The sequence below is a fragment of the Eutrigla gurnardus genome, assembly GCF_963514095.1.
Source record: "Eutrigla gurnardus genome assembly, chromosome: 23".
Lineage (NCBI taxonomy): Eukaryota > Metazoa > Chordata > Actinopteri > Perciformes > Triglidae > Eutrigla > Eutrigla gurnardus.
Window position 1 is genome coordinate 282,744 of NC_139934.1, and position 26,863 is coordinate 309,606.

A 26,863-nucleotide genomic window follows, 5' to 3' on the forward strand; every position below is an offset into this window, starting at 1 on the left:
CAGAGAGGAGAGACGCTGGATGAAGCGGTGAGCTGTGTTGTTTCTTTTCTTTCAGCTGAGGTAACAAACGCTTCATGTTAGAGAAAGCATTGGTTTTTATGTAACTGGGGGGGTTAGCTGCCCTTCCAACGTCTATGCCTCCTGGGAGTCTCTCAGATCACCAGGTGCGGGGCCACAATAATCAGAATTTACTCAGAAGTTACTCAGTACTCCAGTAGTTTTTTCACTAAATACTTTCTTACCTTTACTCTTAAGTAACTATTTGGAACTACTTTTTACTTCTTTACCTTTTGCAGTTGGGAAAACCAATCAAATGGTTCAGAATGCAGATAGAACCTTGTAATTCCAAGATGGTTTGTTGTTTTCTGAATATAAAAACTATATTTACAGAGCTTTGCTGGAGGCTTGGACCACCGGCAGCAGCCTCAGAAGAGCCTCCTCTGAAGCAGAGTATTCCTTCAGGTCAAACAGGTCCAGATGTTTATCTGATGACAGTAAGATGAAGACCAGAGCTGACCACTGACCAGGAGACAGTTTATTGGAGGAGAGACGTCCTGAAGTCAGATACTGTTGGATCTCCTCCACCAGAGAACGATCATTCAGTTCATTCAGACAGTGGAACAGGTTGATGCTTCTCTCTGGAGACAGCTTCTGATCAATCTTCTCCTTGATGTACTGGACTGCTTCCTGATTGGTCCGTGAGCTACTTCCTGTCTGTGTCAGCAGACCTCGTAGGTGTTTCTGATTGGTCTCTAGTGACAGACCCAGAAGGAAGCGGAGGAACAGGTCCAGGTGTCCGTTTGGACTCTGTAAAGCCTCGTCCACAGCTCTCTGGTGCAGATGTGTTAGTTTAGGTTTGTGTCTGGAGACTTTAGACCACCAGGAGGTTGTTGGTTCTTCTGCCATCAGATTGACACCAGACTTGATGAAGGTCAGATGGACATGAAGAGCAGCCAGAAACTCCTGAACACTCAGATGGACGAAGCAGAACACCTGGTCCTGGTACAGTCCTCTCTCCTCTCTGAAGACCTGTGTGAACACTCCTGAGTACACTGAGGCTGCTTTGATATCGATGCCACACTCTGTCAGGTCTGGTTCATAGAAGATCAGGTTTCCTTTCTGCAGCTGCTCAAAAGCCAGTTTTCCTAGAGACTTAATCATCTTCCTGCTCTGTGGACTCCAGTGTGGATCCGTCTCAGCTCCTCCATCATACTTGACGTTCTTCAGTTTGGACTGAACCACCAGGAAGTGGATGTACATCTCGGTCAGGGTCTTGGGCAGCTCCCCTCCCTCCCTGGTCTTCAACACGTGCTCCAGAACTGTAGCAGTGATCCAGCAGAAGACCGGGATGTGGCACATGATGTGGAGGCTTCGTGAGGTCTTGATGTGGGCGATGATCCTGTTAGCCTGCTCCTCATCTCTGAACCTCTTCCTGAAGTAGTCCTCCTTCTGTGGGCCAGTGAACCCTCTGACCTCTGTCACCATGTCAACACACCCAGGAGGGATCTGATTGGCTGCTGCAGGTCTTGTGGTGATCCAGAGACGAGCAGAGGGAAGCAGTTTCCCCCTGATGAGGTTTGTCAGCAGGACTTGGACTGAGGTGGACTCTGTAACATCAGTCAGGATCTCGTTGTTGTGGAAGTCCAGAGGAAGTCGACACTCGTCTAGACCGTCAAAGATGAACACAACCTGGAACTCTTCAAACCTGCAGATTCCTGCTTCTTTGGTTCCAGGGAAGAAGTGATGAAGGAGTTCCACCAAGCTGAACTTCTTCTCTTTCAGCAGGTTCAGCTCTCTGAAAGTGAATGGAAACGTGAACTGTATGTCCTGGTTGGCTTTGTCTTCAGCCCAGTCCAGAGTGAACTTCTGTGTTAACACTGTTTTCCCGATGCCAGCCACTCCCTTTGTCATCACTGTTCTGATTGGTTCATCCCTTCCAGGTGAGCCTTTAAAGATGTCTTCTTGTCTGATGGTTGTTTCTGGTCTGTCTGGTTTCCTGGATGCCGTTTCAATCTGTCTGACCTCATGTTCCTCATTGACCTCTGCAGTCCCTCCCTCTGTGACGTGGAGCTCCGTGTAGACCTGATTCAGGAGGGTTGGATTTCCGGCTTTAGTGATGCCCTCAAACAAACACTGGAACTTCTTCTTGAGGTTAGACTTGAGTTTACGTTGGTACACTGCACCAGCGGTTCCTGGATAAACAACAAAGGAACCCAGTTAGTGGATCCTACAGACCCTTTTACAGTCTATGAACAAGCCATGTGTTAGAGCCATGTATTCCTATAGTCCTCAGTATGAGTGACTTCATGAGCTTCTTTCATGATTAAATCAGAACTATTGGACACAAAATCAATCAGGTGCACCTGATGAAGCCAACAGAAGTAAAATAAAAGACATTTACAAGACAAACAGAACTGGAAGGATATATAACCCTTTGAACTGCAGCTGTAAAGCTCAGTGAGTCAGTCTAGAAATAAAGAGACTCTTGTATCGCCTCAATGTGCCGTTTTGGTTTTGAAAGGAAAATTCACCAGAATGAGATTTTTAAGGCAACAAAACAGAAACACTGACCTCTGGTGGCGTCTGCTGGTCACTACAACACATCACAATACAGCATCATAGAAAGAGACGGCATTGATGATGGTGTTGAAAATAGTACCGTTGGGATTTCTAAATATCCTGGTAGACCGTAATCCTCCACGCTGAGACGCCACCATTGAAAACATGGAGGTGTCCTCGTAGAAGCCTGTTTTAAATAATTTTTTTCTTTTCATCTACCAACACTGGAGTTATACGAGCTGAAAGTCACCAGTTAACACGGTCACTGGGTGAAGTGAAACACCTGTTCCTCTGAAACGGTCGTGATCCTGTCTGAACTCTGTAGAACTTGAGTCTGTTGGAATATCGATTCTGACATCCGAACACGTAACAAGCAGACATTTAGATGCTACTAACAGTTTAAATTCACTGTTTAAAGCTTCTAACTCGTCTGGATGGTTGAAGCAAGGCAACATAAACGTTGACATCATGCGTACGCATAATAATGATGATGTCAGCTGTAATCAGGTCTGTAGACAACCAGAGAACCTAAACCGTGAAGTTGTGTGCAGCCTATTAGGAGAAATATTAAGTTCTTCATATTGAATCCTTCTCTTCTTTCCACCATGTTAAATCTGTTAAAATCCTCTTACTGATCTGCAGACAGTCAGCCAGCTCCTCCTGCTTCATTCTCCTCAGGAAGTCCACTGTGATCTTCTGAAACGCCTCTCTGCTCCTCCTCCTCTGCTCTTCATCCTCACCGTCCAACAACTCCTCGTCCTCACTCTCCAAGCATTCTGGGTAATCTGGACTCAGGACCTTCTGGATCTTCTTCAGCTCTTTCTTCACAAAAGTGCCGATGTTCTCCTCCAGCAGCTGGAACAGAAGGATAAACTGAACATGAACTCTAAAGAACCCAACATGGGATTCATGTGTGGGTCTGAGCAGCATGGAGACCACTAGAACCTGTTCAGCATTGAATCTGTAGTCCATGTGGTTAATAGTGAAAGGTGAGCTTGTACATGTACTCACCATAAATATGGAGTCCAGGTCTGTTTGATGCTGCTGGGTCAACGGAACCTCTGAGATCTGCTGAACTCTGTGAAGAAAACCAAGTTAAGAGTCACTAAACCACAGACTGGAGATCAGAAGTGGACGTCGTCATGGTGACAACGCCTGTTGGTTTGTGGACTACGGTTTTGAAGCCTCGGATTCTGCACAAAGGGTGGATCTGATGAACACAAGCGGTAGAGCAGCAACCTTACTGGATCTGGATCCATCTGGATTCTGGTGTGAAGCTGCTAACAAAGTTAGCTTCATAATTCAAGGTCAACTTTACAGCTAAGTGTTTAAGTCATCGTAGTAGCTAACTGCATTGGTAGTGTGGTAGCAACCTGTCAATCAACCCCCTGCTTTCTGGTCTGGTGGACTCTAAATGGACCATAATGTACTAAATGAACATCATGCTGGATTGAAGAAGACTTGAAACTAGAGATTGAGACCATAAACTCATGTTTACAATGTTTACTGAGATAATACATCAAGAGAGAAGTAGGACCATTTTCTCATAGACTTCTATACAACCAGAGAGGAGTCTCCCCCTGGTGGCCAGCAGAGAGAAGTAGGACCATTTTCTCATAGACTTCTATACAACCAGAGGAGTCGCCCCCTGGTGGCCAGCAGAGAGAAGTAGGACCATTTTCTCATAGACTTCTATACAACCAGAGGGGAGTCGCCCCCTGGTGGCCAGCAGAGAGAAGTAGGACCATTTTCTCATAGACTTCTATACAACCAGAGAGGAGTCGCCCCCTGGTGGCCAGCAGAGAGAAGTAGGACCATTTTCTCATAGACTTCTATACAACCAGAGAGGAGTCGCCCCCTGGTGGCCAGCAGAGAGAAGTAGGACCATTTTCTCATAGACTTCTATACAACCAGAGAGGAGTCTCCCCCTGGTGGCCAGCAGAGAGAAGTAGGACCATTTTCTCATAGACTTCTATACAACCAGAGAGGAGTCTCCCCCTGGTGGCCAGCAGAGAGAAGTAGGACCATTTTCTCATAGACTTCTATATAACCAGAGAGGAGTCGCCCCCTGGTTGCCAGCAGAGAGAAGCAGGACCATTTTCTCATAGACTTCTATACAACCAGAGAGGAGTCGCCCCCTGGTGGCCAGCAGAGAGAAGTAGGATCATTTTCTCATAGACTTCTATACAACCAGAGAGATTGACAGTTTAAGGCACTTCAGCATTGGCTTCACTTTACAGAACTGGTCAGCTCCGATGTAAACCCACTTTAGCATATATTAGCTTAGCTTAGCTTGCAGTAGCTGTCACGTTAGCCAATTTAGCTTCTCACTGACTCTTAACTTTTCTCTGGCTGATCTAGACCTGATTCATCCTCTAAGGAGGGTTCAGGTTCAGTTCTTACCTTCCATCATCAGCTTGGTCAGCTTTAAATATAATATTGCGGGGCATAGACTGGTCACTCTTCATGGACACACAGCTGGGTCCAGGTCCAGGGGGGTCTGGTCTCTGCTGCTGCATCCTGATATATTAAATACAATATCAGATTCTAACTAGTTGAGCTTCATGAATCAGTTTGCTCTCTTTATCTTTATATTGATGAGTCTTGCTCTAAGAGTTGATGCTAGTGTCAGAATCAATACTATAAATGGATCTGGGTCACATCAGACCACGTTGTGGACCCGTGAACACCCGTCTTAGTGCTGGACTCAGCGTTTTGCTAGCATAATGTTAGCTTTGTGGTTTGTAGCTGTGCCTAAGGGTTTTATGAGCTGAGCGGACTAGAAATATCTCCCGTTGCCAAGTCGTATCTAAGGGCCGTCCTATTAACGGGAGCAGTGGACAATGTTTCCGTTGCATGAGAACCTTATGGGGTGACAATGATGTGGAAACGGAGTTATGACTCATGAAACAACTTTACATTTTGGTTGCAAAATCTCCACTGGATGTCTGATGGTTCTGTCCTTCACGTAGTCCATTACCTCCTGATAATAGACACCTCCTCATGCATTATCAGTTACGTTAAAACCTAAAATAAGAGTCTGGTGGATATAAAGTGTCTTACTTAGAGTTCCAAGAGCTACCCCCACCTACCCCCCGCCCTTCTCAGATTATCAACAACGTCGAAGGAGGACTGAATGTGGATCCCTCCCCCACCCCTCCCAAATCCCAATCCAGGTCTTCGTCATTCTCCCTCCCTCCAATAAACCTTTCTCTCCCCTCCTCCCCCTTGGAATTCCAGGAGCTACCCCCACCTACCCCCCGCCCTACTCAGACCCCCTCTCCCAAGGCTGCAACTAAGTCACCAAAACCCAAGACCCCCTCTTCCAAGGCTGCAACGAAGTCACCAAAATCCAAGACCCCCTCTTCCAAAGCTGCAACTAAGTCACTAAAACCCAAGACCCCCCCCCTCTTCCAAAGCTGCAACTAAGTCACTAAAATCCAAGACTCCCTCCTCCAAGACTCTTCCCTTATGGCCACCTCTTCCCTTTTGGCCACCCCCTCCCCACCCTGACAGCAGCCCTGAATATTACTGAGACAGAAAAGGGTTCAGCAGTAGACCGCATTATCAGCTGGACCCAAGGTCGCCTACATCAAAACATGGCACCTTCTGCATTCCTGTTGTGACTACTAGGAGAGTAAACATTGGGAAACTTGAACACACTGCTAACCTAAACAATCTCATTCCTGTTCTCTCAATATCAAAGTCAACCTCAAAGCCTGTCAATAACACCATCAGGATGGGTCTGCTAAATGTAAGGTCTCTTAATAACAAATCATTTTTAGTCAATGATTTTATTACCACTTCTAAACTTGATTTTATGTTTTTAACTGAAACACGGCTAGAACAAAATAACAGTGCAAGCATTCTGATCGAGACAGCACCCCCCAACTATAATTTTATTGATGTTTGTAGATCTGGGAAAAGAGGTGGAGGGGTTGCTGCTATATTTAAAAATACATTTCAGGGGAAACAGATGTCACTTGGTGTTTTTCCATCATTCGAATATCTTTGTGCTGTGTTGAAATGCTCTCCCAGAGTTCTCCTGTTAATTATTTACAGGCCACCTAAATATTCGTCAAATTTTTTCGATGATTTTACTGAATTATTGTCTAGCATCTCCACTGATTTTGACTGCCTAGTTATAACTGGTGACTTTAATTTTCATATTGATGATTTGAATGACAAGGGTGCAAAAGAACTTTTTAATATTCTAGACACATTTGACCTTTCTCAACATGTGAAAGAGGCTACTCATTGTAAGGGACACACCCTGGACCTGATTATCACAAAAGGTCTCCATGTTTCTGATGTTTTTGTGACTGATCCTTCATTGTCTGATCACTTCTGTGTTTTCTTTAATATTTCTTTCATTCCTGACACACAAACAGAATCAAATAAGGTCAAAAAGCGGTACATCAATGAACATGCCAATGTACTCTTTAAAAATGCCATCTCCTCGTTACCACCTCTAAACCCATGTCATGCTGATGATCTTGTAAACATCTTTAATTCCAAAATTCTGAATGTCATAGATGTCATTGCACCTGCTACGGTTAAAACAATTTCTGGTAAGCAAAAGGCACCCTGGAGAAAAGCTGCTGTTGTGACAGCCCAGAGAAGAGAGTGCAGGAAGGCTGAACGAATCTGGCGGAGTACTAAACTTCATATTCACCACGACATCTATAAAGAGAGCCTCCGGGCCTACAATTTAGTCTTAAAAAGTGCGAGAGAAACATACTTCTCCAATATCATAAACAACAACACTAATAAGGCGAAAACCCTATTTGCAACTGTTGACAGACTGACCAACCCCCCAACACAAATACCAGCTAAACTGCACTCCACACAGAAATGCAATGAGTTTGCATTCTTTTATACTAATAAAATTGAAGGCATCAGACGCGCCATCAATATCTCAAACAAAAAAGTTGGATCACCACCCTGTTCAGGCAAAAGTAACACAGCAATGATGGCAAGCTTTAATGCCATAGACTCTAAAACTCTAGTGGAAACGGTGACGGATCTAAAATCATCCACCTGCTGCCTTGATGCTTTACCTACCAACTTTTTTAAGAATGTTTTTGACTGCTTATCAACAGACGTATTGCAAATAGTTAATAACTCCATTCAATCAGGCAATTTCCCAAAGGCCTTCAAAACTGCAGTCATTAAACCTCTTCTAAAAAAGCGGAGCCTAGATGCCTCTATTATCAACAACTACAGACCAATTTCAAATCTACCCTTCATAAGTAAAATAATTGAGAAAGTTGTCCTCCAACAACTAAATCACTTCCTGGCTTCAACTGGCTGCCACAACAACTTCCAGTCAGGATTTCGACCTTTTCATAGCACCGAGACGGCCCTTATTAAAGTTGTAAATGACATCCGTCTTAACACAGACTCTGGCAAAACTTCAATATTAATGCTATTAGACCTCAGTGCTGCATTTGACACTGTCGACCACTCAATACTCTTGGACAGGTTGGAAAACTGGGTGGGGCTCTCAGGCACAGTCTTAAACTGGTTCAAGTCATATCTACAAGATAGGAACTATTTTGTTTCCATTGGCGACTTTGTATCAGAACCTACCAATGTAACGTGTGGAGTCCCCCAAGGTTCAATCTTGGGGCCAACTTTATTCAACATCTACATGCTCCCACTAGGACAAATCATGCAAAATAATAACATTGACCACCATTGCTATGCCGATTACACCCAAATCTATGTAGCACTATCACCAAACGACTATCGCCCCATAGATCTTCTGTGCCAGTGCATTGAGCAAGTCAAAGACTGGATGTGCCAAAACTTCCTACAACTAAATGAGGATAAAACTGAGATAATTGTTTTTGGTGCTAAAAAAGAAAGGTTTAAAGTAATTCAACACCTTCACTCTCTGTCCCTGAAAACCTCAAACAAAGCCAGAAACCTTGGGGTTATTATGGATTCTGATTTACATTTCGACAGTCACGTTAAATCAGTAACAAAATCAGCCTACTATCACCTAAAAAATGTAGCAAGACTTAGAGGGCTCATGTCAGCTCAAGACTTAGAAAAACTTGTACATGCCTTTATTACTAGTAGGCTAGACTACTGTAATGGTCTCCTTGCAGGTCTTCCGAAAAAAACTGTCAGGCAGCTACAGCTTGTTCAGAACGCTGCTGCTAGAGTTCTTACAAAGACCAAAAAATGTGAGCACATTACACCAATTCTTAAATCCTTACATTGGCTCCCTGTATGTCAGAGGATTGATTTCAAAATCCTCCTGCTCACATATAAATCACTGCATGGTCTAGGACCGAAGTATATCACTGATATGCTCCCACTACATAAGACTTCTAGACCACTAAGATCTTCTGAGACCAATCTGTTGGTGATTCCCAGAGTAAACAACAATCACGGGAAAGCATCATTCAGTCACTATGCAACAAATGGCTGGAATAAACTTCCTGAAGATGTAAGACTTGCCCCAACTCTGACCACTTTTAAAACTAGACTGAAAACTGTTATGTTCACCATAGCTTTCTGCTTAATCTTTTAATGTCTGCACTGTTTTTAATTATTGCAAATATGTTTTTATTCTCTTTTCTTTCTGTAATGCATTTTTAAATTTTTTATTATTTTCTTTTAATTCTTCTATTTTTTTTCTTTTTCTTCTCACTTTGTTTTATGATGTGAAGCACTTTGAGTCTGCCTTGTGTATGAAATGTGCTATACAAATAAAGTTGCCTTGCCTTGCCTTGCCTTGCCTTGCCTTAATACTCTACAACCTCCCTTGAGTGAGAGGAAGACGGTGCTCGAGTTTGGTGTTAGTTTGGAGTCTTTCTGTTCTTAGCTTAGCTTAGCCTGGCCGCTACTCTTCTATGTCATTAACTCTTTACTTTTCCCGTCTATGAGTCTTTTCTTTCAAGAGGTTTTCTCCTCATTGTCTCTTTAAGGTTGGATTGTTTATTTCATATTCTGTAGTTTAATCCCAGTTAAAAAGGATTTAATTGGTCCTTTCTGTTCGAGCTTCAGGGAAACAAGAGACTGTCTGTCACTCATCGTGGTTCAGAAGACAGAACGGGTTGCAGGATTCAGGGCTGGTGGACTCTGAGTTATTGATTAAGGTGCTGGTCTAGACCTGATTCATCCTCTAATGAGAGTTCAGGTTCAGTTCTTACCTTCCATCAGCAGCTTGTTCAGCTTTAAAAAGAATAGGGCAACCCATAGACCGGTCACTCATGGATACACAGCTGGGTCCAGGTCCAGGTCCAGGGGAGTCTGGTCTCTGCTGCTGCATCCTGATACAATAAATAGAATTTAAGAAATACTTTTACTACGATATTATCCCAATACAATATGATCATGATACATAGGTCACGATATGGAGGAAACCCCCCTTCCTATCTGCATTGTCATGAGTGGTGCAAATAAACATAAAACCATCCTGCTGTCAAACTAAGTAGTGTGAGGGGCAAGTTGCATTGTGGGAGATGTTTGGCAGTTCAGACCATCACATTATTCATTCAGCAAATGTTTCATGTGTGTAAATTACAAACCACTCAGGTGGAAGATTCCATCAGCTGTTGTGAGTTATTGTTGGTCGACACTGTGTTTTTGTGGTTCAACAGACCAACAGAGAAAAGATCTGAATTTCCAGTTAAACTTTCATTCCTATCATATCAATATTTGAAGCTGATCAGCTGAAGTGTCAGCAGGTTACAGCGTCAGGTCCAGGTGTATGTCAGGTTAATATTTAATCTGAATATTTATTTGACTTATCATCAAACTTTACTGCTTCTTCTTCTCAGACAACTAACAGTATTGAAGGCAATTAAAGCTTCTGGTCTCAGTGATTGTTCACCAAAGTGAAAACAAATGGATTCAACAGGAGAGTCGACACTAGATTCAGATCATCCCCGACATGGACTACAAAGGTCTGGACCAAGACCTGGGCCCTCATTTATAAAACTGTGCGTAGGATCCTAACTAAAAGTGTACGTACGCCAAAAAGCCAAAGTTTGCGCAGTTTTTACGCAATGTTCCCTTTATAAATCACAGGATCACCTACAAGTGTGCGTACCTGAGTCCCGCCCTGTACACGCCCACATTTTACTATGTTAATGAGCCGGCATGCAATCGTTTCCGTGTGGTGAATCACGGCGACAGGCCAGGAAAAAGCAAAGAAACTTAACTTTTCAGAAACGGAGAAAGAGACACTTGTTGGGGAGGTGGAGGCCCGGACAATAATTTAATTTAGTGGTCACAGCAGCGGGATCACGAATAAAAAGACGCAGTGCGAGTGGCAACACATTGCTGCTGCAGTCAACGGCGTCAGTGGGACGGAGGAGCGGACGGTGATCTGAAGGTAAATGACATCTTTCCGCTCCTAACATGGATTTAATGTAATGCTAGAGTATTTGAGGAGGTTTGATTTTGATGTGACTTTGACGGGGATTGTGTCTGAAAAGGAGGGAGACACAGACGCGACTGAGACCAGAGGGATAAGGGTGAACAGATTTTAAACTTTTATTGTATATAAAACGAAACGTGAAATAGTTTTTGTCCTTCCAGAGTCTGCAGCGTGTGGTGTAGAGGAGGGTGACGGTGAGGAGGGTGATGTGAGGAGGGTGATGTGAGGAGGGTGATGTGAGGAGGGTGACGTGACGAGGGTGACGTGAGGAGGGTGATGTGAGGAGGGTGATGTGAGGAGGGTGACGTGAGGAGGGTGATGTGAGGAGGGTGACGTGAGGAGGGTGATGTGAGGAGGGTGATGTACCAGAGAACCCAGAGCAGCAACCTTACTGGATCTGGATCCATCTGGATTCTGGTGTGAAGCTGCTAACAAAGTTAGCTTCAAAATTCAAGGTCAACTTTACAGCTAAGTGTTTAAGTCATCTTAGTAGCTAACTGCATTGGTAGTGTGGTAGCAACCTGTCAATCAGCAGGTAAGCCCCGCCCCCTAAAGCATCCCCTGCTTTCTGGTCCGGTGGACTCTAAATGGACCATAATGTACTAAATGAACATCATGCTGGATTGAAGAAGACTTGAAACTAGAGATTGAGACCATAAACTCATGTTTACAATGTTTACTGAGATAATACATCAAGAGAGAAGTAGGACCATTTTCTCATAGACTTCTATACAACCAGAGAGGAGTCGCCCCCTGGTGGCCAGCAGAGAGAAGTAGGACCATTTTCTCATAGACTTCTATACAACCAGAGAGGAGTCGCCCCCTGGTGGCCAGCAGAGAGAAGTAGGACCATTTTCTCATAGACTTCTATACAACCAGAGAGGAGTCGCCCCCTGGTGGCCAGCAGAGAGAAGTAGGACCCTTTTCTCATAGACTTCTATACAACCAGAGAGGAGTCGCCCCCTGGTGGCCAGCAGAGAGAAGTAGGACCATTTTCTCATAGACTTCTATACAACCAGAGAGGAGTCGCCCCCTGGTGGCCAGTAGAGAGAAGTAGGACCATTTTCTCATAGACTTCTATACAACCAGAGAGGAGTCGCCCCCTGGTGGCCAGCAGAGAGAAGTAGGACCATTTTCTCATAGACTTCTATACAACCAGAGAGGAGTCGCCCCCTGGTGGCCAGCAGAGAGAAGTAGGACCATTTTCTCATAGACTTCTATACAACCAGAGAGGAGTCGCCCCCTGGTGGCCAGCAGAGAGAAGTTGGACCATTTTCTCATAGACTTCTATACAACCAGAGAGTAGTCGCCCCCTGGTGGCCAGCAGAGAGAAGTAGGACCATTTTCTCATAGACTTCTATACAACCAGAGAGGAGTCGCCCCCTGGTGGCCAGCAGAGAGATTTAGGACCATTTTCTCATAGACTTCTATACAACCAGAGAGGAGTCGCCCCCTGGTGGCCAGCAGAGAGAAGTAGGACCATTTTCTCATAGACTTCTATACAACCAGAGAGGAGTCGCCCCCTGGTGGCCAGCAGAGAGAAGTAGGACCATTTTCTCATAGACTTCTATACAACCAGAGAGTAGTCGCCCCCTGGTGGCCAGCAGAGAGAAGTAGGACCATTTTCTCATAGACTTCTATACAACCAGAGAGATTGACAGTTTAAGGCACTTCAGCATTGGCTTCACTTTACAGAACTGGTCAGCTCCGATGTAAACCCACTTTAGCATATATTAGCTTAGCTTAGCTTGCAGTAGCTGTCACGTTAGCCAATTTAGCTTCTCACTGACTCTTAACTTTTCTCTGGCTGGTCTAGACCTGATTCATCCTCTAAGGAGGGTTCAGGTTCAGTTCTTACCATGCATCATCAGCTTGGTCAGCTTTAAATATAATATTGCGGGGCATAGACTGGTCACTCTTCATGGACACACAGCTGGGTCCAGGTCCAGGGGGGTCTGGTCTCTGCTGCTGCATCCTGATATATTAAATACAATATCAGATTCTAACTAGTTGAGCTTCATGAATCAGTTTGCTCTCTTTATCTTTATATTGATGAGTCTTGCTCTAAGAGTTGATGCTAGTGTCAGAATCAATACTATAAATGGATCTGGGTCACATCAGACCACGTTGTGGACCCGTGAACACCCGTCTTAGTGCTGGACTCAGCGTTTTGCTAGCATAATGTTAGCTTTGTGGTTTGTAGCTGTGCCTAAGGGTTTTATGAGCTGAGCGGACTAGAAATATCTCCCGTTGCCAAGTCGTATCTAAGGGCCGTCCTATTAACGGGAGCAGTGGACAATGTTTCCGTTGCATTAGAACCTTATGGGGTGACAATGATGTGGAAACGGAGTTATGACTAATGAAACAACTTTACATTTTGGTTGCAAAATCTCCACTGGGCGTCTGATGGTTCTGTCCTTCACGTAGTCCATTACCTCCTGATAATAGACACCTCCTCATGCATTATCAGTTATGTTAAAACCTAAAATAAGAGTCTGGTGGATATAAAGTGTCTTACTTAATACTCTACAACCTCCCTTGAGTGAGAGGAAGACGGTGCTCGAGTTTGGTGTTAGTTTGGAGTCTTTCTGTTCTTAGCTTAGCTTAGCCTGGCCGCTACTCTTCTATGTCATTAACTCTTTACTTTTCCCGTCTATGAGTCTTTTCTTTCAAGAGGTTTTCTCCTCATTGTCTCTTTAAGGTTGGATTGTTTATTTCATATTCTGTAGTTTCATCCCAGTTAAAAAGGATTTAATTGGTCCTTTCTGTTCGAGCTTCAGGGAAACAAGAGACTGTCTGTCACTCATCGTGGTTCAGAAGACAGAACGGGTTGCAGGATTCAGGGCTGGTGGACTCTGAGTTATTGATTAAGGTGCTGGTGATTCATCCTCTAATGAGAGTTCAGGTTCAGTTCTTACCTTCCATCAGCAGCTTGTTCAGCTTTAAAAAGAATAGGGCAACCCATAGACCGGTCACTCATGGATACACAGCTGGGTCCAGGTCCAGGGGAGTCTGGTCTCTGCTGCTGCATCCTGATACATTAAATTCAATGTAAGAAATACTTTTACTATGATATTATCCCAATACAATATTATCATGATACATAGGTCACGATATGGAGGAAACCCCCCTTCCTATCTGCAATGTCATGAGTGGTGCAAATAAACATAAAACGATCCTGCTGTCAAACTAAGTAGTGTGAGGGGCAAGTTGCATTGTGGGAGATGTTTGGCAGTTCAGACCATCACATTATTCATTCAGCAAATGTTTCATGTGTGTAAATTACAAACCACTCAGGTGGAAGATTCCATCAGCTGTTGTGAGTTATTGTTGGTCGACACTGTGTTTTTGTGGTCCAACAGACCAACAGAGAAAAGATCTGAATTTCCAGCTAAACTTTCATTCCTATCATATCAGTATTTGAAGCTGATCAGCTGAAGTGTCAGCAGGTTACAGCGTCAGGTCCAGGTGTGTGTCAGGTTAATATTTAATCTGAATATTTATTTGACTTATCATCTTTACTGCTTCTTCTTCTCAGACAACTAACCGTATTGAAGGCAATTAAAGCTTCTGGTCTCAGTGATTGTTCACCAAAGTGAAAACAAATGGATTCAACAGGAGAGTCGACACTAGATTCAGATCATCCCCGACATGGACTACAAAGGTCTGGACCAAGACCTGAAAACGACACTGTCTCTCTCTCATCGTGGCTCAGAAGACCTAACAGGTTGCAGGATTCAGGGCTGGTGGACTAGGAGTTATTGTTTAAGGGGCTAGTCTAGACCTGGTTCATTCTGTAAGGAGAATTCAGTTTCATTTCTTACCTTCCATCAGCAGCTTGTTCAGCTTCAAAAAGCAAAGGCCAACTCATAGACCGGTCACTCTTTATGGATACACAACTGGGTCCAGGTCCAGGTCCAAGGGAGTCTGGTCCCTGCTGCTGCATCCTGATACATTAAATACAATTTAAGGAAATACTTTCCCAAGAATCTCACCAGTTAAGCTTCATTCATCACAATATAAGCCACAACACGAAATCATCAAAAAACGTTATTATCACAGTATTTTTGGCAGTTCAGACCATCACATTATTCATTCAGCAGACTTGACTTAATGTTGATGGACGCTGTGTTTTTGTCGTTCAACAGAGAATCTGAATTTCCCAGTTAAACTTTCATTCCTTTCATTCAATATTTGAAGCTGATCAGCTGAAGTGTCAGCAGGTTACAGTGTTGGTCCAGGTGTGTGTCAGGTAGTAGTGTAACGACTCATGCAATGCATCCATGAATCGATTGTCAGTCCTATCAATTCAACTAAATCGATCTGCTAAAATAAATAAATACAATTAATCGTTTTGGATTCACCAATAATCGATATAAATGAGTTAAATCTTATGAATCATGATTCTTAATAATGATTAATGTTTAAAGACTTTTAAAACACTCTCTCCCCTGCCAGCATGTAGCAATGTTTAATTTCATTTTTGTAATCAGCATAAAATATTATGCAGGACGACTTTTTATAGAATAAATATGTTTAATAAGTAATTCTGTGGTCTGTTTATTTTTTCACCTTTCAGAAGAATACAGATTACTGACTCAAATCGTGGTTTGCAGAATCGAATCGTTCCAAAAAAAAAAAAATGTCCTAAAACGAATCGCCAGCTACTGAATCTTTAATCGAATCGCTGTGAAGCCAACGATTCACACCCCTAGTGTCAGGTTAATATTTAATCTGAATATTTATTTGACTTATCATCAAACTTTACTGCTTCTTCTTCTCAGACAACTAACCGTATTGAAGGCAATTAAAGCTTCTGGTCTCAGTGATTGTTCACCAAAGTGAAAACAAATGGATTCAACAGGAGAGTCGACACTAGATTCAGATCATCCCCGACATGGACTACAAAGGTCTGGACCAAGACCTGGTTCTTCACCTCAGGACAGTCAGATAATAAAAAGGTTCAGTTTTAAACTCAATGAAGGAATCTAGTTAATATTATGTATATACTGTATATGTTTTTGAGTGAGAACCATGATGGTGGAGTGATCTGAGTCCTGGACACTTCAAGATCCTCGTCTCACCTCTGAGCTTTGGTCTGGCTGTCATGTCCCCCATCCTGGGTGGTTTTTGAGGGAAGGACTCCGTCCTCTCGGTCCTCACACTGATTCATAGCAGAGTCTCCACCTGCTGGCAGAGACGCACACTGTCACTACGGCAACACTGACAACAGAGAGGCAAAGTCCCGCCCCTTCCTGTGTCTCCAATGGGACCTCATTTCTTGAAAACTATGAACGGTAGTTAACGGTGAGACCAATAATGTTTTGGTCCCGTTTGAGTTGTACAGCGTCCAGACGACAGCAGGAGAATCTCAAAGGCTTTCAGGACACAGCGACACACAAAGTTACCGCTCCAGTTACAATATTTCAACTGACTCAAATACGCATTTAGTCCTTGTGTTAATCTTTGAGCTTTTCTTCATAGATAACTTTAGCTTCAATGCTAACATTTCACATTCACATTGTAAATAGCTCAGACGTTAATGTCCAACATGAAGCCGTAGGGATGAATCCCTGTTGTCGTTAAACACCGTTGTCGTCCTGTCGTAGGGAGTTAGACCTTGTCCATGTGTTTTTGTTGGTTTCTTTTGTTATCGGATTAGCTTGAACTCCGGTCAGGAAGTTACATTGTTACGTTTATTGCTTTGGCCTTTTGTTCGACATGAACTTCCAACAAAGTCTCACAGAAATTAGTGAAACAGTGAGGCAATGCCCTTTAGACGTATTGAAATGACTTTGTGTTTTCCCCAAATCAGACATAGGGAACCTTTTATTTAATTGCATTCACAATGAATGTGGGTAGTTACTGTCTTTTTCACAGTTGTTGACAAGAAGACATTTTTTTACTTTGTCGTTTAACCCTCGGGGCACCTTAAAAATGTACGCACACTCACTACCTTCGGGCCTGTTTGGGCCACGCCAATACAAGTGTCATAAAAAAGAAAAAAAAAGAAAAAAATGTCACTTTCACTGCATAAACCTTTTCAACAACTTCAGACCTAACCTTAGATATAAAGTTTGTTATTAGTTTTTAACTTTTTTTCTGTTTTTAAGCCTTTTTCTCACACGAACATTGTGTACTTTTTATGCGAAAAACAGAAAATATGCAATATTTTCCAAAAATGAGGTGCAAAGAGGATTATTTGAGATTAAGTTATTACAGCCTTGACTAGGTCAAAAATTGATAACATCATTGTTTTTGATGCATTATTATTTTTGGAGACATTAGAGTTTTTTCAAAAAACTTACACCTGTTACTTTTGGGCCCAAATGGGGTCCCTCTCATAAAAGTGTCATAAAAAATGAATGAATGAATTTTTTTTTCACTTTCACTGCATCAACCTTTTCAACAACTTCAGACCTAACAATAGATATAAAGCTTATTATAATTATTATTATTATTTTATGTTTTAGGCCCTTTTTTCATACAAAAAATGTCTAATTCCAATGCAAAAAGCACAAAATATGCAATATTTTCCAAAAATGAGGTGCAAAGAGGATTATTGGGGATGAAGTTATTACAGCCTTGACTAGGTCAAAAATTGATAACATCATTGTTTTTGATGCATTATTATTTTTGGAGACATTAGAGGTTTTTCCAAAACACTTACACCTGTTACTTTCGGGCCAAAATGGGGTCCCTCTCATAAAAGTGTCATAAAAAATGAATAAATTAAAAAAAAATGTCACTTTCGCGGCATTAACCTTTTCAACAATTTCAGACCTAACAATAGATATAAAGCTTAGTATTATTATTTTATGTTTTAGGCCCTTTTTTCATACAAAAATGCCTGGTTCACATCATCAAATCGCACCTTTCAGGTCACATGGAATAGCTCGTTGTCCAAACCCTGTTCTCTGGACCCTAACCCTTACCCTCAAGGCTCAGTATTAGGACCGCTTCTGTTCTCACTATACACCTGGGCCCTCATTTATAAAACTGCGTAGGATCCTTACTAAAAGTGTACGTACGCCAAAAAGCCAAAGTTTGCGTGCGCCAAACAAAAATCCGATTTATAAAACTGTGCGCACGCAAGCTGTACGCAATGTTCCCTTTATAAATCACAGGATCACCTACAAGTGTGCGTTCCTGAATCCCGCCCTGTACACGCCCACATTTTACTATGTTAATGAGCCGGCATGCAATCGTTTCCGTGTTGTGAATCAAGGCGACAGGCCAGGAAAAAAGCGAAGAAACGTAACTTTTCAGAAACGGAGAAAGAGACACTTGTTGGGGAGGTGGAGGCCCGGACAATAATTTAATTTAGTGGTCACAGCAGCGGGATCACGAATAAAAAGACGCAGTGCCAGTGGTGCTGCTGCAGTCAACGGCGTCAGCTGGACGGAGCGGACGGTGATCTGAAGGTAAATGACATCTTTCCGCTCCTAACATGGATTTAATGTATTGCTAGAGTATTTGAGGAAGTTTGATTTTGATGTGACTTTGACGGGGATTGTGTCCGAAAAGGAGGGAGACTCGGACTCTGAGACCAGAGGGATAAGGGTGAACAGATTTTAAACTTTTATTGTATATAAAACAAAACGTTAAATAGTTTTTGTCCTTCCAGAGTCTGCAGCGTGTGGCGTAGAGGAGGGTGATGTGAGGAGGGTGATGTGAGGAGGGTGACGGGCTCTCGGCACAGCGTCCGGGTCCTGCGCAAAGCAGCAGCGCACCCCGGGCGCATGGCACATCAAGCGGTCGGTGCTCACTGATGCCGTCCTGCAACTTCAGCGAGACACAATCACCGCCATCAACAACGTTGCAGATGAGCTACGGCAAACGCGCACTGTGATTAATAAAATACTACGTTTACAATGAACATTGATTGTTGTCTTCCTTATATTACTAGTGGAGTCTGCCTCCTGAAGTTCGGTAAAGTTGCGCTCTCCACGCTCCACGACTGAGCGCGCACGAGCGTGGCACTCATTATAGCGCATTTCCTCTGCGCTCTGGTGGTTTAAAAACGAGGATAAAGTGTAACAATTATACGATGGCTTAATGGCTGTATGTATGTGCGTTGATGATATATGCACATAAATAAGGAGAATATTTAGTTATTCCCGCTGTGTTCTACAGTGATCTAATGGAAGGTATTGTATTACATGCATTTGGGCCGTCTCCTCCTCCTGCGGTGACAGCGCTGATTCAATATTTCAAAATTATTTTGATTTAAGATACAAGTCAGATTTTAAAAGGTGTTAACATGAAAAAAACTATCACTCATTAAAAGCGTCAAAAACATTGCTGGAGTTCATCATGATAACGCAGATCTAACGTATGATATGGAGTGTAATTAAATGTGTGCGAGTCATCAAAAATATATAGTTCTTCTCACGTTTACTGCTGATTCCCTTCCAGTCTCCAGAATGTGCGTACCGGTACGCATGCCTCAGAGTTTGCTTACGGGTACGCACACTTTCCCGTCAAGTTTGGTTTTTATAGATCACAACATTTGCGTGGAAAGTGGCGTACGCACGTTTCCAGCCCCGTTTTGTGCGTACGCAAGCTTTATAAATGAGGGCCCAGATCACTAGGTTCTGTTATCACATCACATGGATTCTCCTACCATTGTTATGCAGATGACACCCAGCTGTTCCTCTCTTTTCCTCCAACCTCTGACGCTCACATTGCAACTCGCATCTCGGACTGTCTGGCTGACATCTCTGTCTGGACAACTGCACATCACCTCAAGCTTAACCTGAATAAAACCGAACTCCTCTTCATCCCAGGGAAAGACTGCCCTTGCATGGACCTGTCGGTCACTGTCGAGGGCATCACAGTATTACCTTCCTCAACTGCGAGGAACCTGGGTGTAATCCTTGATGACCAACTTTCCTGCACCCCCAACATCACTGCTGTGGCCCGATCCTGCAGATTTCCCCTCTACAACATCCGCAGGATTCTGACCTTCCTCACAAAGGATGCAACGCAACTGGTCCTGGTCCAAGCACTGGTCATCTCCCGCCTTGACTACTGCAACTCTCTCCTGGCCGGACTCCCGGCCTCTGCGATTAAACCATTGCAGCGTATCCAGAACGCTGCAGCACGTCTTATCTTCAATCTACCCAAATTCTCCCATGTGACCCCCCTCCTCCGTGACCTCCACTGGCTCCCTGTTGCAGCACGCATCCAATTCAAGACGATGGCACTGGCCTTCAAGGCCATCAATTGAACGGCACCCATCTACCTCCAAACACGCTTTGGAGAAAAGCGCTATATAAATGAGGTCATTTACACTGGTCAAACCTCATCAATCACAATCAATCACATTCACACCACTCTTTTATATCAATCCCAACACACCCAAACCATATTTGAGCCGTTCTGGTCATGCATTTTGCAGAATACGAACTAGGCTCCTATTGTGACACTGTGCTCTGATCTCAGGCTGCTCCTCATGACTGTCTGCTGTCTGTTGGACAAATGACCAGTCTGACCAGGCTGCAAACTAGTTGTGCAGACTTCAGAGAAGCAACAGCATTGATATTTTATACCACACAGCCAATAGTGCAGTGGAGTCTCTCTTTTGATCAAGAAAAAAAGACATGCACAAATCTCCATTTGCCTGTGAAGAGCTCATTTTCACAGACACACACACACAGACACACACACACACAATTTATTCTCAAACACATTCACACCACTCTTTTATATTAATTCCAACACACTAAGACCATTTTTGTGGATTTCAGCCTCTTCACTGGCATGCATTCTGCAGGACAAGACAACCATTCCATCCATTGAAACTGTGTGTGGTTTGCTCTACTGCCCCCAGTGGTTTGAGGGAGTCAGCACACCTCAAACCTTTTTTTCTGTTATTTTGAAGGGAGAGGCTTGGGAAGTCACATTGATGCTGGCTTTAGAGAAAAAAATGACCGTTTCACAGTATGTCAAAAAAACCTAATTTTATGGTTTTATAATTGGAGTTAATGGGGCCCGCCACGGTCCCGAAGGTGGCAGGTGTGGGAATTTTTTTTATGGTATATTCTATACATCTTGCAATCAAATGGATGAAAAAAAAATGTTTTAAAAATTAAAAGACATTCCTTGGAGAAGTTTCAGAAAAGTAGGCGTTAAACTGACAGAGATATTGATACTCAAAAATCAAAAGTACCAAACGGTCCCCCAAAGTGCCCCGAGGGAATGAATGTGGGTAGTTACTGTCTTTTTCGCAGTTGTTGACAAGAAGACATTTTTTTACTTTGTCGTTTAACTAACAGATCCATGTCACAATGAATTTGTATGGTTATAGTTATTTTTTTGTTTATAAGGCGACATGTAATTCTGTAGTATGTTTTTATTTACTGTATTTCACAGTAAAAACACTAATACTACTACTAATTGTACTTAAAGTATCCACAGTAAAAGTACACAGTGTTGTACTATAATACATGATATGCTTAGATTATTCTTACTGATGCATTCAGGTGGAAGCTGTATTTTACAGCTTCAGTACATTTACTGCAGTAAAGACTGAACATTGTCTCATTCTTGTATGTTTGAAATATCAGAAACTGTCACTTACCAAACTGTTCACATGTAGGAGAGACGACAGGACGATGTGTAGCAGATCTCAGGCACCAGGAAGTAACCAGATTCTCAAATACGATTTAAACCAGTTTAGGACTGTGCCAGACAGCCCCACCCATGTTTCCAGAATGCCTAGTATGTCGTGTATCAAATGCAGCACTACGTCCAGTAGAACTAGAATGAAGATTTTGGTTTATTTATTGTAACACAACGCAGACGCAGACATTTGGCTGGTAGAGCTGCTGACTTCTTGTCTAAACGTAAAGGAATCTTTCCTGTAAGAAATGAAGCAAAGTGGAGAGCAGGTGAGGGGTTAGTCCTCCTTCCACCAGCGGAGAATGAGACTCCTTCATTATGTTTTTGTCAACGAGGTCAGAGAACAACATTTATCTGTCTCTCTCTTCCAAACAGTCGGTGCTTTATTCTTCTTTGTAAATATCACAATGAACCCTGAATTCTGATGTTTCACCACCTGCGTTCAGCTCACTGCCACTTTCACTGATGTGGCGTTTGTCCACGGTGCTGCAGGACTAATGGCATCCAGGGCCCACTTTTTCAGAAGGAATCCCATTGGATTTAGGATTTCTGATTGGATTAAATATTGAAAATGGGTTTTTCAAAAGGAAAAACGGATTCTGAAATCAGATCACGTAATCCAATCTTGGTTTTGATCTGGATCAAACCTTCATTCTGTGTTGTTCAGTTTAGTACAGTAATATAATGTAAACACAGCACACATTATTAGGCCACATTTGAATACAGTAAGGTAAAAAAAAATTATAATTCCACAAAATGAATATAACAAAAATAAATGCCGATATTTTTTGTGAATGTCATTTATCACAGTCAGAGATGAACCAATCAAAAGTAGTTCCTTATTGCAGAACAACAATTAGAAATTGGGTATTTTCTATTTTGTTGTTGTACTGGATATTTAGTCTTTTTATTTGATTGTTTCCTGATTTAAATCATATTGAAAATATCCACGACATGCTTTGTTTTTTATCAAATGAAACTATGAGACAATTTTACACTTCCGTTCAGGGGCGGTTTGTTTATTACACACTACCAACGGGGAAAAGGAGGGAACTTTTTTATAACCAATTCTATCACAGCAAGTCGTTATCAGTGAAGTTTGATCTGCCAAATATATCATATATCAATATATGTATATCTATATATGTATATGTATATCTATATATCTATATATATGTACAATGGAAAAGGTTGTTGGGGGACATGTCTGTAATACATTACAATAATACTTATAATATGTTTTAATCTCATTCTGTTGGTTAATAACATAGCATTATGATGCCTTTTATAACTAGAAAATGCATTTCCTGCAGAAAATGCGTGGAAATGCTTTAATGCTGAAGCAACACTGGAAAAAAAAGCTGAATATTTGAAGAAAATATTAAAAAAGCTGAATATTTGAAGAGAATATTAATAAAGCTGAATATGTGAAAAGTATGAAAAAGCTTAATGTTTGAAAACAATATTAAAAAAGCTGAATATTTGAAAAGTTTGAAAAAGCTGAATATTTGAAACCAATATTAAAAAAGCTGAATATATGCAAAAGTATAATTAAGCTGGATGCTCAACGGCACCTCGGCAGAGCCCAGGAGGTGAACTGGCACCTCTCCATTCTTGGATCATACAGGGACTCGAACCGGCGACCCTACGGTTCCCAGTTGAGTTGTGTGAAGAGTGCCCTAATGATGTTATCACATGTGAGCAACAGTAAAACGTTAATCACAGTCAGGCTTGCTGGGGGCAGGCTTTGGTAGCTAAGCAACCAGGGCCAGATGGAGCCCACCAATCAGAGCAGAGCAATCAACCGCAGCTGGTCCTGTGACGTGTCTGTCCTGTCTGTCTGTCTGTCTGTCTGTCCTGTCGGTCTGTCTGTCAGGTGTGTGTTTGTGTGTGTGTGTGTGTGTCTGTCTGTCTGTCTTCTTTGAAAAACTACAACTCCCACTGACTGCTCCTGTCGGCCAATCAGAGCGCACCTGCTGTCACTTCTGAGTGAGACAGAGAGAGATAGACAGACAGTTTAACGTTTAAATGGAGTTTCTAGGTGAAAGTATGCCTGAGCAGACGATGTTTGACAAAAAAAACTACAAATCCCACTGACTGCTCCTGTCTGCTGCTCCTGTCAGCCAATCAGAGCACACCTGCTGTCACTTCTCAAGATCAAAGCCAGCCAGAGTGCCGTCACCATAGCAACGGCCCTCTACGCGCGTGTGTAACTGTCTAAAGCCTGGCTCACACCCAAACTCCTATGGCCAAAATGTTTGCACCGTTAGCGCCACAAGACTCTGCTGAAGACACTGATCACTTTGATTTGTTCCTAGTGTCAGAAATGTGGACGCTAGGGCGAGTTAGAAATGGACCTGCTTTCAGGTTTCTGTGAAAATCTGCTTCTCAATTTGTATTGTAAGTCAACATGGCCGCGCTTAGAGGTTGCTAGTTCAAATTCTGTAAATCTCACAGAGTTTTTGAGCACATTGTGAGAGACAGGACACGTTTGTCTACAAAACTGGAAAATATCACGTGTGTAGAGTGTAAATTTGTGGCCGGGAGGAGTTTGGAAAGCACTCAATACACACCCATTATAAACTCTGATGAGATCTGAAAAAACCATAAAACATAAACTGTGATTATAGAAAAACTGTAAAAGATATCAAAAAACTGAACAAGAGTTTTATAGTTCAAAGTCTTGATTGTTTAAAGTTTAAATGGAGTCTGTAGGTGGAAGTATGTGAAACTAGTCGGAGTTCAAAGAGGAGGATGTTAAAGAGGTTTTTAGGCTGATCTCCATAGGAATGCATTGAAAAAAAAATATGGAAAAGGCTGAATATATGAAAAAGTATGAAAGGCAGAAAAAAAGTTGAAGGTGAGCATAAAAGAGCTGAAAGAGCTGAACATTTTGATAGTTGAATGGTTTTTGTAGCTGAAAGTATGCAGAAGTTAGAGGCGACTGAAAAACGTACGGAAGAATAATAATATTAAAAATAAATAAATAAATAAAGATTAGGATAACATAGGTTGGAAATGCTTCAAAGCATTTCCACCAATAATATTTTACGCAGTGAGAATAGTAGATGACCAATAAGTCGAACTGCTCCACTGACCCAGTTGAAGAAGCTCGATAGCTCTGGGCTCGACTGGTTTTGCTGGCGTCCAGATGCTGACATCAAGGCAGCGGAGATAAGACACTCAAACCGGAAACGCAGTGATTTTCCTTCCCAATTAAACCGGAAAAATATTGATGAGTTGAAAAAAACCGAACCAATTTTAAAACACATTTACACGTCGCGTGACGTCAAATTGCCACCCGATCAGATTCTGACTTTGTGGCCGCGCTACGAGGTGTTATTAGATCGGGAGTGATTTTTGTCGATGTGTTTCCGCCGCGGCCAGACCGGAAGTCGTAGTGAAAATGACCATCTTCGCGCTACCTTGTCGTTTTCAGGTTTAAGTGGCAAAAAACAACACGTACTGCATCTCCCACTGCCTGATTATCTCGGGGTATCAGAGGAAGACGGTGGTCTACCATGACCCCCTCCCCTTTTAGTACCTGCTTTTAAAAAAAAGTCGTTTTCCCGCCGCGGAGAATGACGCAGGAGTTTCATCCGCTGAGTTTACTGCTGTTGACATAAGCAGCCTAACAGCCAGAAGACGTCGGCGGGGCAAATCCGAGTCACAAGACTCGTTAACTGGACTGGACGGCTGTCCTTTTTGGTATTACTCCCACAGGTAAAGTTGCTAACTTTGTATTTATACAGCGAAGCGACAGACGGCACGCCATTACATTTAACAGCTAATGAAGTTAGCTCAACGTTAGTTGGTGACGGGTAACGGCTACATTTAAGCTAAGCTAATACGCGTCTTTTTCCCTTGGCCGCGCGCGAGGCGTTTACTTTTCTGGAATCAAAGAGTAGTAAGTAGAGAGGAACAGCAGAAGCGGAAACGGTTGCGAAAACTTCCTTGTAACTGGAGATGAGCTGTCATTACCGACTGCGATGAGCCAGGTGATGGGGACCGGTGTTCGAGATTAACTGGTGGCTGAATTAACTGGTGATATTCTTTATACTAGGCAGATGTTTGGGAGGCGTGTCCTTCTGAGGACCCCTTGTTGACTATCCAGGAAATAAACATTTGATCGCTTCTTGTCTTTATCACGTTCATGTGTCGGTGTGTTTGGAAACATTACGGTCCGCTGTAACATTATAACCGTTCGCCAGCCCGTCGGTGAGCTGCCGCTGTCAGGACTCTCCTAGCAGGACTAGCGAATGAGACAGTAGGTGACTGTCCCGATGCCTGTTCAATACACTGCTAACGTTAATAAATCTGTTGAAATGTGTTCTTGTCGTCAGTCTCATATGTTTAATCACACATGGTTAGTAAACTGCTGTCCAGACGGCCCGATAGCTGGTTCTGCTTTAACCCACCCTGCAGGAGAAGCAGTTTCCAGCCCGCTCAGAGCGGTGAGGAGACTGTGGTCAACTGTGGTCTGCTCAGATTAACCTGTGATACAACATCTGCTACCTACCTGAGCGCTCTGCTCAGCTTTCTGCTCAGCTTTCTGCTCGGTCTAGACAGAACCGCTTGGTACCATCAGACATCTGGGCTGTGGAAATATGTTGTGTGGCGACAGAAAAGAAACAAAGACATGTTTGGCGGAGTTCAACGCGGCACATGTGAACACGACTTGGCTGTCAAGTAGCGTCAAGACCCGCAGATACCAGCGCACTGACCTGTGTGGACCTGCTCTGTCATATAAACACTTCCAAATAAAACATGATGCAGCTAAATGTGAGTTTACACACTGTAGTCATGCAGCACACTGCCAGAACTACAATCAGTCATTACTGTAGCAGAAGGAGACACAATGGATCAGTAACAATTCAGAATCACTTTTATTGTCCAAGTATATGTAGACATACACTAAAAATACAAGGCAGTAGCATGTCCTTAATGTACAGAAATGTGACAGACATATCTCATCTGCCAGTTGAGGTGTGTTCCTGTCCTGTTTGAATCCAAACCAGACTGAATTAGTCTGTATGTGGAGTCTGTTCTAATGTTCTTCCAGCGGTTCCAGTGCCCTCCAAAAGTGCAGAGACATGCAAGTTAAGTGAATTAAACTAGACATTTTCAATATCTGTTCAATTGTGACTGTTCACCCGGTGATGTTGAGGTGACCCATCCAAAGTGCATCCCAGTCTTCCAATCAAACTCTGGGCAGGAGTTAATCAGGAGTTACAGTTAATCAGTGTTATTAAATTAACCTGTGGGTGGTTGGGAGCAGGT

General features: G+C 42.7%; 1 protein-coding gene across 1 annotated transcript in view; it reads right to left on the reverse strand.

Moving 5' to 3' along the window:
* LOC311009400 (NLR family CARD domain-containing protein 3-like) overlaps positions 1 to 24,906 on the reverse strand; it is a 30,566-nt gene extending 5,660 nt beyond the window's left edge. The window contains exons 1-11 of the mRNA XM_084003540.1: positions 24,682 to 24,906; positions 21,543 to 21,822; positions 16,042 to 16,147; positions 14,782 to 14,904; positions 13,876 to 13,989; positions 12,816 to 12,932; positions 9,726 to 9,845; positions 4,963 to 5,079; positions 3,571 to 3,637; positions 3,192 to 3,414; positions 389 to 2,192 (exon numbers count right to left, since the gene is read on the reverse strand). Coding sequence (XP_083859666.1) covers positions 389 to 2,192; positions 3,192 to 3,414; positions 3,571 to 3,637; positions 4,963 to 5,079; positions 9,726 to 9,845; positions 12,816 to 12,932; positions 13,876 to 13,989; positions 14,782 to 14,904; positions 16,042 to 16,130 — 2,774 coding nt within the window. The 5' untranslated portion in view covers positions 16,131 to 16,147; positions 21,543 to 21,822; positions 24,682 to 24,906. The remainder of the gene's footprint in view (positions 1 to 388; positions 2,193 to 3,191; positions 3,415 to 3,570; positions 3,638 to 4,962; positions 5,080 to 9,725; positions 9,846 to 12,815; positions 12,933 to 13,875; positions 13,990 to 14,781; positions 14,905 to 16,041; positions 16,148 to 21,542; positions 21,823 to 24,681) is intronic.
* Positions 24,907 to 26,863: the final 1,957 nt, after the last annotated feature.